Consider the following 11,766-nt stretch of genomic DNA (forward strand, 5'->3'; position numbering starts at 1 on the left):
CATAAACTACACTCATCTTACTACACTCACCTTAGACCGTTACTGAATGTAATATAGTTTTCACCTACATGTTTTGAAACTAGCTAAATGCATCACAATTCATCAATTCACATTATCTATCTTAGGTTATGACAGGCACACATCGTTTACAGTAATGGGCTTCTCAAAGATTTATTGGATTCCATTGTTATTGCCTATGAACAGAATTGTTAAAAAGTATAACCATGCTTGTCGCGCCTACAGCCTTTCAGCGCTTTCAGCGCTATTATTTTTATTGTTTGTACTTAAATAAAATAAATGGTTTATTGTGACGCAAATCGGTCAACATAATAGTTTGTAAGCACCCACTTACTTGGTCATTCACAGTTTATAACTACAACTTCACCGTATGAAATCAATGGCGGCTGAAATAAATGTATAGGAATACTGAAATATTCTGCCTCTTTTCATTCGATACAGTAATTAATTATGTTGTCCGCTTATAATAAAAGATGATCATACCATACGCGATGTTAACAACAACAAGTATACCTTCAAAAAGAATGTTGATATTCGATGACGTACCAATAAACAACTCAGTGAATATTGTATAAAGAAACATAAACAAAATAACCCTTATATCGTTAACAGGAGGGAAGTAAACATTTCATTAAAAAATATCAAATGTATTTCATGTCTATACTTATAGTGTAATAAGGTTGAACTATAGTCAAGTACACTCTTGTCATGATAAACATTACAGCTCTGTTTAAGCTCTGCGGTTTGACGTTCTGTTTGTCTTTAAAGTAGACCACCGCTGCGGTTGATTTTCAAATTATACGTACAAAAAAAACGCACTTAAACTATGTTGATGTGTTGACAAACTTTAACGAGTCTTTCTTTTATCTGTTAAAGGGGCTGTCTCGCGTATGATAAAATAGAGAGAGAAAAAGAAAATTGTCGAAAACTGACATAAACTTGGCATCGATGTGTACAATGCATTGAAACTTACTAACTGAAGTACCACACAGTTTATAATTTATTAAAGTTTAGCAGTTATTTCGTTTCGATAAGTTTAGCCAATCACGCATATGGAATGAATTCTACTAGGTAGACATACCTAGTAATCTTTTTTAATGGAAAAATACGAAATAACTGCGAAAATAAATTATTTGTAAACTATGTGGTACTTCAGTTATTAAGTTTCAATGCATTGTACACATCGATACCAAGTGAATGTCAGTTTTCGACAATTTTCTTTTTTTTTCTTCGCTGTTTCATCATACGGAGTACAGTCCCTTTAAAATCAAATGATTCAAACATATTAGTGCATTAAAAAAAGTACGTGACTTTAGTGTATATCTATGTTATGTTCCCTTATTAATAGATCAACAAGATTGTTTTTGATACTTTGGGGCACTATTGTTCAAGCCTGCACGTAGTCTAATAAATCGGACGTTAAAGACCCAGTACGTCTTAGAGCCAAATAATTTAGAGAAAAAATATAGTAGTGCTGAAATAGCTATGATTTACATTAGATTATGTCTGATAACATCCCGAGGATCACAGGATGCTTTATTATAAAGAAATGTATGGGAATGTCCAAAGGAAACACTAAATTTACCACTTACTCACTATATGCTAATAAGATAACATGGGTGGAGCATAACACTTTGTAAAAAGTACATGGCAGTTCATGTTTCGTCCTAAAGCCTCCGTGCTTTTTCACAAAGATCTGGAGACATACAGAACAGTTTGAAATGACATTTCACATGACGAAAATTAAGCTCCGGTTTCTAAGATAAATGCCATAATTTTCGAAAGAAATAAATATCAATGTTGTTTAGTGCAAAATAGCCTATCATATATGTCAATGCTAATTGTCTTATTAACTTCTTTTTCTTTGAATTAATTTAATTAAGCTTTTCAATTTTATTTTATTTTATGAAAATAACATTGTAAGTATAATTTTTTATCATCATGGGGGTTAAAAAATGTCAAAAAGGTTAACAGAAGGCATTTGGATAAGTTTACATTTCTTAAACATACTGGTACTTTAAGTACTTAACTCTAGGAAGGAATTTGAAATACATTTGTTTTTGTTTATCGCAAAAGACATCTGGTGTGTCAATGGGGACTTGACTTTTACTTAGTGGAAAAACAATTCCTTATCCTGTTAGATAACGTATAAATATGATTGTTTCCCTCTAAGAATTATCATTTGTAATTTAGCAATTAAATTATCAACATTCGGTTCTATCATCTCCTTAAGAATAAACTTGGAAAAATGAATATCGCTGTAAGTTGCACATCATGTTATACTGTATTATGTAATTTAACACATATAATATTATTATGTACATACGTAAAATGATAATAACTTGGTATGAAACATGCTCATTTATTGAGTGTAGATCATTTATATTTTTGAACATGTATAGCGTAGCATTTTTTATGTTATTTTGCTAATATAATTGTTATGTAATTTATTATTATTTCACAATATCATTAAGATTCATTTTTAGAACGATTATCTATTCATTTACCTTTTAATTTAAGTTCATATTGTGTTTTTATATTAATGCATTATTGTCCAAATTAAGTTTTTTTTAAATAATTATACAAAGTTGAGTGTAGCCACGCTTGATTTGTAGTTTACTAGTTTGATTTTTGTGTGTTTGTGTATATGGATTGTAAAGCACGTTTGAACGTATATTGCTTTATGAAAAGAGTACTATATTAATGAGGTATAATAATAATACTACTAATAGTAATAATAATTATAATAATAATTATAATAATAATTATAATAATAATTATAATAATAATTATAATAATTTTGGCATGCATGTTTGTTATTGCGATAAATGATTTTTCTTTTCTCTTTTCATTTTAATGGAGGATAAATGTCGAAAAGGTTCACATAAGTCATTTTGATATACATACATTTCGATAAGTTTACATTACTTCTACATACTGGGACCTTAAGTTATTAAAACGTTAACGTTGAAAATCACCTTGTTTTGAAATACTTTTGGGATAAATCACCCAACTTAAAAGATCCTTAATAGTTAGGTTTTGATAATCGAGGAAGGATTTTGAAATACAACTGTGTTTGTTTATTGCAAAAGTCATCTGCTGTATAAATGGGGACTTTCCTATTACCAAGAAAAAACATTCCCTATCCTGTAAAATAAAGTATAAATACGTTCGCTTTCCCTTAAGAATTACCAGTAGCAATTAAATTGTTAACTTTCGATTCTATCATCTTTATAAGGATAATCTTTTTTAAATGAACATCGCAGTAAGTTGCACGTTTTGTGTACAATGTAATTTAGCACATACAATTATATTATATGCGCAAGCGATTTGACATGTGAAATAAGGTAACTAAAAGCTTTTGATACAGAGTGAAGTTGTAACATTTGTAACACGCGTTCATCTCATTTTCTTCGAGTGTAGTTTTCAGATAAATATAAACATTCTAATTGACAAAAAGAATTTGTACAACAATGTCTTGTTATAATGTGTTGTAGATCTACTGCAGCTTAGTGTGCGTGTTTTACCTCTGGACCAGTGCCGAAGGAGTGCCATGTAAGTCCAAGCTCCTTCGTCTTTATCGAATCGGTAGCGAAACCCAGGAAACCTATGGCTAGAATTTAGCCACAGTTTTAATTTAAAGATATTGAAAGTATCAAATTTTATTCGTTTTTACCAATTTCCTATTGTTAAAAATTCCACCATTCTTTCGTACACGAATTGTACTGTTATGACTGTAAAAAAATCAAGGAGCAGATATGTTCTAAATTCAATTACATAACTGCGAAATAACCGAGTCATTTAACTGAAAGGGGACTTTCAAAACTTCATTTTCACTTCTACCAGAAAAAAGTAAAATTCATAATATATTTTATAAATAATACGGATATAAATATTCTGCAATGTCTCTTCAACTATCAACACAATTTTAAAAATGAATCATATGTGAACTATTAATTCCAGCCAACTGCAGAGCGGGAAGCGCCTGTAACGCTTGTTCCGAAGGTCAATACTGGACCGTTAATGTCAATGACGCGCTTGGTCAGCAACGTGACCTGAAGGTGTGTTCACCTACATGTAGCAAGTACTGCCGAGCCGGGAACCGGGCTAGCGACGGGAGGCCTTGGTGTCAATGTTACGATCCTGCCGGTAATAACAAAGATATTTTATCTGTCTTATGTCCATTTCTATGGCAATCATTGTTGGTCCCTTGTTTGCAAATACTTCATGTGTGTTGTGTATGTATTATGACAACATTTATCTTCGTTTATAGTCAATGAAATAGTGAAAGGGGTAAAGGTACCTGATCCTACGTAGCGCCGCTGACACGTACTTTGATACCTTCGTTCTCGTTTATTGCTCAGCATTTATAGCTCACACAATCACTTCCGCATGATTAAAGATGCACTCCTACCCTCAAAAACAATGAACCACAATGCATGTAATTAATGTTGTTTGAATATACCCAAAACGATTATTAAATGTCGAAAACAATGGTTCATATGAAGGATACCGAGTTTATTTGAAAGAACAGTGACGAACACACAGTCTTTCTAAGAAGACGGTAGTAGATAACAGTAAAACCTTTAGCAATAACCAATCATTCAATATCATTTAATAGTTTTGAGTTTTAAGCTATTAAATACACGGTTACAATCTTGTTATCAGTAATTTATAATAATATTTCCATAAATGCATTATTAAGTAAGTAGTTTATCACTCAAAAGGTATGTTTGTTATACATGCAGATGTATTGATTTTGAATAAAAGTGTCACTTTAAGTGGTAGGAAGGCGGGAAAAATATGAATGAATATTAACAATGCTCGTTAGCTTCTTTTGCAAAGTTGTTAACACATAAACAAACATGATTCTCCCTTTAATAACAATACGTATGTGAATATCTACAGAAACAATCACAGTAGTCAAAAGTTTAAACATAAACCCCGTTTAATGGCACAGGGTAAACGCCAAAGGTATAGAACATAAAGACAAAGACAAAAACACAAACAAGAAACATGGAACAACAGCAAAACACTCTACCAACAACATAGTGCATTTATACTATATAAAAAACTAGGAATGTGTATTCAGGATCGGTCAGTAAAATGTAAATTTACCAACCTGACTTCCCCTTTTTCAGACATCAGGGGTGACTGCTGGAAGGGGGCTCAATGTGACACATGCCTGGCCGGGGCCAACGCTGCCTATGGCGGAAACATCAACAGTATACCCGTGTGCTGTGCCAATTGTGAGGCTTCAGGACTCATGCTAGGAAGCAATCTGTGTAACTGCCTTCACAACGGGCCTTAGAGATCAGGAAATCCATCAAACTTTGAGAATTAACTGGGAAGCCACCTTTTAGATGAGTCCATGAACGTTTTATGTATTTAGCTCTGTAATTCAACAAAATAATACTAATTATATAAAAATGTGGTCATTCAATACGAAATTTATTCATTTTCAAAGTATTTTGTTTAAAAATCGTGTAATAAAATCAGGATAGAATGAGCGCTCATGTAATAGTTGAATGTTTTTATGAAGCACACATACAGCACCTTCGCGTTGCTTTTTTGAGAGTTACCATCTTGTAAACATCTGAAATCCAGCATCCTTATTATTCAGAACCATCCACACTTTGACTTTAACAAACATGAAACTTGTTTGCAATATAATATACAAGTATTGTAAGAATACCGTTGGTTTTGGGTGACCCTTTATTGATACAATTACCCATTATATAGGTATTTATTGATAAAAATTGTATATGCGATAACATGTTGTTAAATGTTCTATTACTCGATGTTCAAGCATTATCTTTGTAACATTTTGTAGCAATTCCGTGATTAAACGATTTTATGCATAAAATGTGTATTTGTTCTTTTTAAACCATTATCGCTAACATGATATGATCTGAATATTTAGCATTTGCAGGCAAGAAATTTCAAATAGGTTTTGTCGAAAAACGTTAAACCCCAAAACTCCCAAACTTGTATAGATAATGAAAGACAGTTGGACTGAAGTTTATGATTTTGCAAAAATATAACGTTGCGTTTAAGATGATTCATAAGATTAATGTACAGGTTGATGAAGGCTATATACATTTGTTTCCAATTCAAACGTGGTGAATTCTGATGTATGTTCACAAACATTTATTTGCTTAGTGCTTAAAAGTTTTATTTTATTTACTGGCAAAGCCTCTTTTTAATCTACCGATTCACCTGATTATAGTTATCAACACCTGACTGCTGATCTACCAATATTAGAATATGGCAGAATAATAATACTCCCATCCAATATGAAAAACAAACATAAAACTGAAGCCTAAATCAGTTTCGACTCCGACTCTGTAATAATTAGATGAAATATTTCATCATACGATGTGCAATGTTTATCATGACTGTAAAGGCAAAAACAATCAATGATAAATGTGTCATGCTTCTTGATGTTGTGTACCATGTGCATCTGCATGTTATTAATCATCGGTAGTTCGTGTTAGAAATTGTTTAAGTATTCTTACATTTTTTGCACTTTGTTTTAGTTTCTTGAAACTACTTTTCATATGACATTAACCATGTTTAGAAGTTGTTGTATTGACAAACAAGTATATTCTACTACCTCTTACGGAACGTTATAGTTTGTTCTAAATACAAAGTAGGAGAAATGACTCTTCAATGCATTACTGAGGGTTTTCAGATTATTAATACAGAGAAATATAAAATAGACATAAGAATCGATTTTCCATGGGATTTGCCAACAAAGTGTATAAGTTACTGGAGCCATTAGCCACGACTGACACGCGATATGTTTCTTACTAAACTCGTGTGAAGATGTGACACAGGTGTTGTTGACATTTTGATAATGTAAATGTAAAGTAAATTTCAGATAACGAAATGCATGCGGTTAAATGATATATCTGATTGGTGCACATACACTTACGTACCGATCCTTCTGATCCGCTTTACCGTACATACCATGTAACCAAATGCAAAATACCCTCTGACTCTTAAGGTTACACACCACCATTGTTATTCCCTATATAATTCAATGTAAAATTATAATTTTCAGACAACATTTAAAGGCATTTCGAGCGAATGCAGGCTATGATAACCACATATATTCTTAAAGTACAAGCTTTAAATGATATTTTAAGCCAATAAAAAAGGGGGGTCAAGTTATTCCTAAGAAAAATCACTCCACTTGAAAAACAAACTCTAAAATTTGCACCGTCCGCCATGATAGATCTTCCAAAATGACCTTTCAACTATAGGGCAGCGGTTTATGCTTCAATCTCTACTCTAAATGATAAATCGAGCAAGAATAGATACTTAAGGTATAAAAGTTTCAGGAATAATGATAGTTTTGATTTAAAGTGTATTGAGCATGTGAAAACATGTCTATCAATCATAAGAACATTTTTTTTTATCGAGAATTTTCCACACAACGAAAGTACATATGACGTAATGGTGACGTCATTCCTTAAATGAGGCCATCAATATAGAGGAAAGAACATTATTGGAGAAATCTCACTGGCGGGTGCCCTGTAAAACCAGAAATTTCGTTGACCGAATTATTTGAAAGCGCATCTAATTTTACTCTTGGCGTCAATATACATATTCATCACGGCTAGTGTATTGTTATCTCCTTCGAGATAAGTGTAAAAAATATTCTTCGTGTCATACACGGTCAAAAACTTGACGACTGTCAAGAAAACACAAATATACAGGTGGAAAGTCATCTCGCGAAAGGCATGCACTCTCAGAGAGAGAAAGGCATAGATTCTATATAAGGTTGGTGCACATGAACTGACTTACCGACCATATAGATTTACTTTACCATTCAACAAGTTTTTTTATTTAAATGAAATATTAGTTAACATAAAGCTTTCATTTCTAAAACTACCATCAACATCATTAATATAAGAAAATAATATAAGATAAAACAATAAAATGTTAAGGATTCCATTCAGAGCAGGTACGTTATAACTAAATGCCAAGTGCCCGGCTGTGGTCCAGGATGTACTCTCTTTATTTAAGATTGAAAATGCTGCTTTAGCACAATATTTTGTTACAGTCTGAGTTATGCAAACTTTTGGTACTTGTTTTATTTTGAATTTAGACAAATACCTGCAGAACGGAAATGTTAGTATGTATTCTTCTGGAGTAGATTTTCAGCAACTAGCAACTTCCGACCTAATGTAAATAGATTACATGGACAATTAACTTCAAAAGGAGTGCATAAGATAAGATTAGATTTATTTAAGTCGGCAAAGTAATAAGTACAACATAAGCTCGTGTTTTTAACCGACTATGTTTTAACATACTGCATATAGTTTAACAATTTACTGACAAATATTACAAAAATGATTCGGACTAAAAAAGCAAAGTACCCACTTGGTAGAATGATATATCGTTAAGTTGTATTGCACCAGGTTGGCAACTATCACAGAAGTTTAGTTAACATTGCATATATGAATTATAACATATCACAAGTTGATTAATATAACATTTGCAACATGTATAAAGTTCTACCTCTGACAGAAGCGCAGAAACAATATAAAGGCAAAGGAGCAAAACATTTAAGGGGGTTATGTTCAAACTGTTGGCTACTTAGCTGGTTTCTGTAGTTTTTCACATAATTAAACAATATTCTAAGGAGAAACATGTTTTTTTAACTGCTTTTATCATTTCGATTTGAACTGAATTTTAAGGAAATTTATGGATAACGATAGAAATAGCATCGTTCAGAATCCTCAATTGCTGCAAGGTCAAACATTGAGGAATAGCCGAAATCAGAAATTGCCATAAATCGATTTCCCGTCATGTATGTGTTGCTCCAATATAAACAGTGGCTTTACTTATCAATGTGGTGAAAGTTGCAGTTGATTATTTAATACGTGGTGAGTAAAAGGTTAATGGAGACTTAAGAACTTGGTTAAAAATATGCTTCTCTTTTTCCTAAAAAAATTCAAGTACTTTTGATCTAAAAATGTAGACACAGTCAATTTTTCCCTTGAATACATGAGTTGTCGTTCTTACCATAATGATTGTCTCGTCATTAAATAAACGGTGTTACTTTTGACATTAATAATGTAGACACAGTCGATTTTTTTAACAGAGTTGTCTTTCGTACGTTTGTTTTCGGAACGTTTCTGGGCACGTACTAAAGTGCTGACGAGTTAGCTGACGATATAGAAATAGAGTAGAGTTGCTGACCAATTGCTGTCCATATAGACAAAGAAGGAAAAAAAGTTTTGAAATTAAAGATTTTTTAAGACTTATTTTGTTTAATTTATTTTATATACTCCTTAAAGTGTACGTCAAGACGGATGTTTGTGTATTGAAAATGGCAGTTCATTGAAATGAATTGAGTATTCTTTTTTTTTTTTTTTGCTAGTTTGGTGAAAAGATGAGAAGATATCACGGATTAAATTACTTTTTTAAGTGTTTCATTTACAATTGTTTGAACCAATTATTTTAATTGTAAATGTAGCTTTAAATGTTAGACTCACAACTTGTGGAAAACTATCTGCACTATATCAAAGAACGATCAAAAGAATGTTGTTTGCCAATCCATTATTGATCATTTTAAATAAAATAGATTTCTCTTTAATCTGTTGTATTTTCTAAGTTGTTTTGTGGAAAACAAGGCAAACTGTTGCTAATGAAATGTTCATATGTTTTAAAAAATATAAAGCATGAATCATTAATGGCGAAATAAGTGTAATCTTTTCATTTTTATTTATTATGTGTTAATTAACTTGTATAGTCCATTAAGCCTCAAAGTCGTGTTGTCACATTTCGCACAAAGCTCCTCGGGGTGTTGAATTGTTGTATGGTCATTACATTTCATGGTCCAGTGCATATAGATGACCAATTACTGCCTCATTCAGATTTTAATGACAAATTTCTTAGCTGACCAATGTATGCTTTAGGGAAACTCGATACTGCCGTATTGATAAGTTACTGACCAATTCCTCAGCTGACCAATGTAACATATATGAAAACTTGACTCTGATACATTGTAAAGTAAGTGTCAATTTACATAGTGATTTAACTAATATGTTATTGAAACTTATTTTCAATATAAGTAACTAAATGTCCCGAGAATTGTTACTGAATATAAAAAATGGGTACCAAAATAAAAAAAAAGTATTGTTACAGCTGTGCTTGTGCAAGAACTGTAACTTTGGTTTGCCTTATTAATGTATTTTTCCGAGTAAGCAAGAGACATATTGATTTAGTGCTGTCTGTTTGTCCCCTGTAAAACTTATAGTTGTACTGAAACCTGGACGAAGTGTTTAATATAAACTGTAGTTGTGCACAGACTAATGTTTTACCAAAATAGGTCTCTTTTAATTCCTTCATAGCCTTGACTCGACATCAGCCATCACCAACTTCAAAATATTTACATGGTAGATCTTTTTGTGGGCCCGCTGTGATACTTTGTATCACAGTATTTCTTGTTAACAATTGCTGCTTACTATCATCCAAACCGTTAATGAGTTAATGATTGCCAAATATTTATAAACAATTGAACGAAGCACATATGTATACTTCATACGAACAAGCCAATTTATAACACAACGAAAGCTACTGGGACAAGCGCAATAACTAAACATAAACGTAGACATAACACAGACAAACCACACATGCATCAAAATGGCTACTTCATTATTCATAATTTTGATAAATGGTGTGGCTACCGTCTAGAAAGGGGTGTCGGCATGTGTTTTTTTTTTTCCTTCTTCTTAATAAAACTTGACAGTAAATCGAAGCTTGGTAATACCATTTCAGACTTTTGAATACCATCCATCTTTGTATGTTTTGAAGCTGACTGGTTGTTGATTTCAAAAACTTGCTGAATATCAGAACAGAACAGAACAGATATTTTATTAAGACTTGTACAAAGTACATCATCTTCTTAACCGCATATGAATAATAAATAAACAAACACATGGTATGACATAGGTTATACATAATATGGAATAGAATCATAAATACATTCCAAAAAATAAATAAATATATATGCAAATCAGGTGAGGATGAACAAAACTATTATAATTATAAGTCAATATTTAAATATCCTGGGCTGGATTTACTGTATGTACTTTTTAATATTTACATTTTCGCCACTTTCTTTAAACTCCTGCGATCAAATTATACATTTTTTCGAATGCAAAGTTGTTTCGTTCATCTAATGTTATTTTTCTTGTAAGACACTTTTTATGTTATTAAATTTCTAGTACAAATTTCATCCAATGTTTATGGTGATCATAAAAGAGATTTTAGAAGACGCGTACGGACGGACGGACTGATGGACAGACGGACGGACGATTAAATTAAATAAACATACAAGAAGGTATCAAAAAGACACATATCGAAATCAAACTGTTGGATAAACATATAATTAATAGACTCATGAAATATTATGAGAGACTATTTACAAATATAATATTACTTAAAATATCTTGGCCATAATATTTATATAAGATTTTTTTAAACAAATGCTTGTGTTATAAATTAACCTATACTACTTAGTATGCTCACGTTTTTTTTATAATTTCATTAATTCGATAAACGTGTACATAATTGGGGTTTTTATATAATAATATGGTCTAATTAATTCTTTTCGGGGTTTGTTATATGTAGGGCATATTATGATAAAATGGTATTCGTCTTCTAAATCATTAGTGTTACAAACAGTACAATAACACATTAACGTTCAACTTCATCTATTCTTTTTCGGCC

At 31.7% G+C, this 11,766-nt stretch overlaps 1 protein-coding gene across 2 annotated transcripts; it reads left to right on the top strand.

The window, feature by feature from the left end:
- Window positions 1-2,180: 2,180 nt before the first annotated feature.
- On the top strand, window positions 2,181-5,878 carry LOC128240351 (uncharacterized). 2 transcript variants are annotated; one of them, XM_052956965.1, is made up of 4 exons: window positions 2,181-2,278; window positions 3,516-3,573; window positions 3,982-4,167; window positions 5,160-5,878. In XM_052956965.1, exons 1-4 carry the CDS (start codon window positions 2,267-2,269, stop codon window positions 5,327-5,329), a joined length of 426 nt encoding a protein of 141 aa, XP_052812925.1. In that variant the 5' UTR covers window positions 2,181-2,266; the 3' UTR covers window positions 5,330-5,878. The 2 variants fall into 2 exon arrangements, with proteins under 2 accessions (XP_052812925.1, XP_052812926.1); XM_052956966.1 differs by lacking the exon at window positions 2,181-2,278 and adding an exon at window positions 3,257-3,283.
- The last annotated feature ends 5,888 nt before the right edge of the window (window positions 5,879-11,766 follow it).

This window comes from Mya arenaria, chromosome 7 (assembly GCF_026914265.1).
Source record: "Mya arenaria isolate MELC-2E11 chromosome 7, ASM2691426v1".
Classification (NCBI taxonomy): domain Eukaryota; kingdom Metazoa; phylum Mollusca; class Bivalvia; order Myida; family Myidae; genus Mya; species Mya arenaria.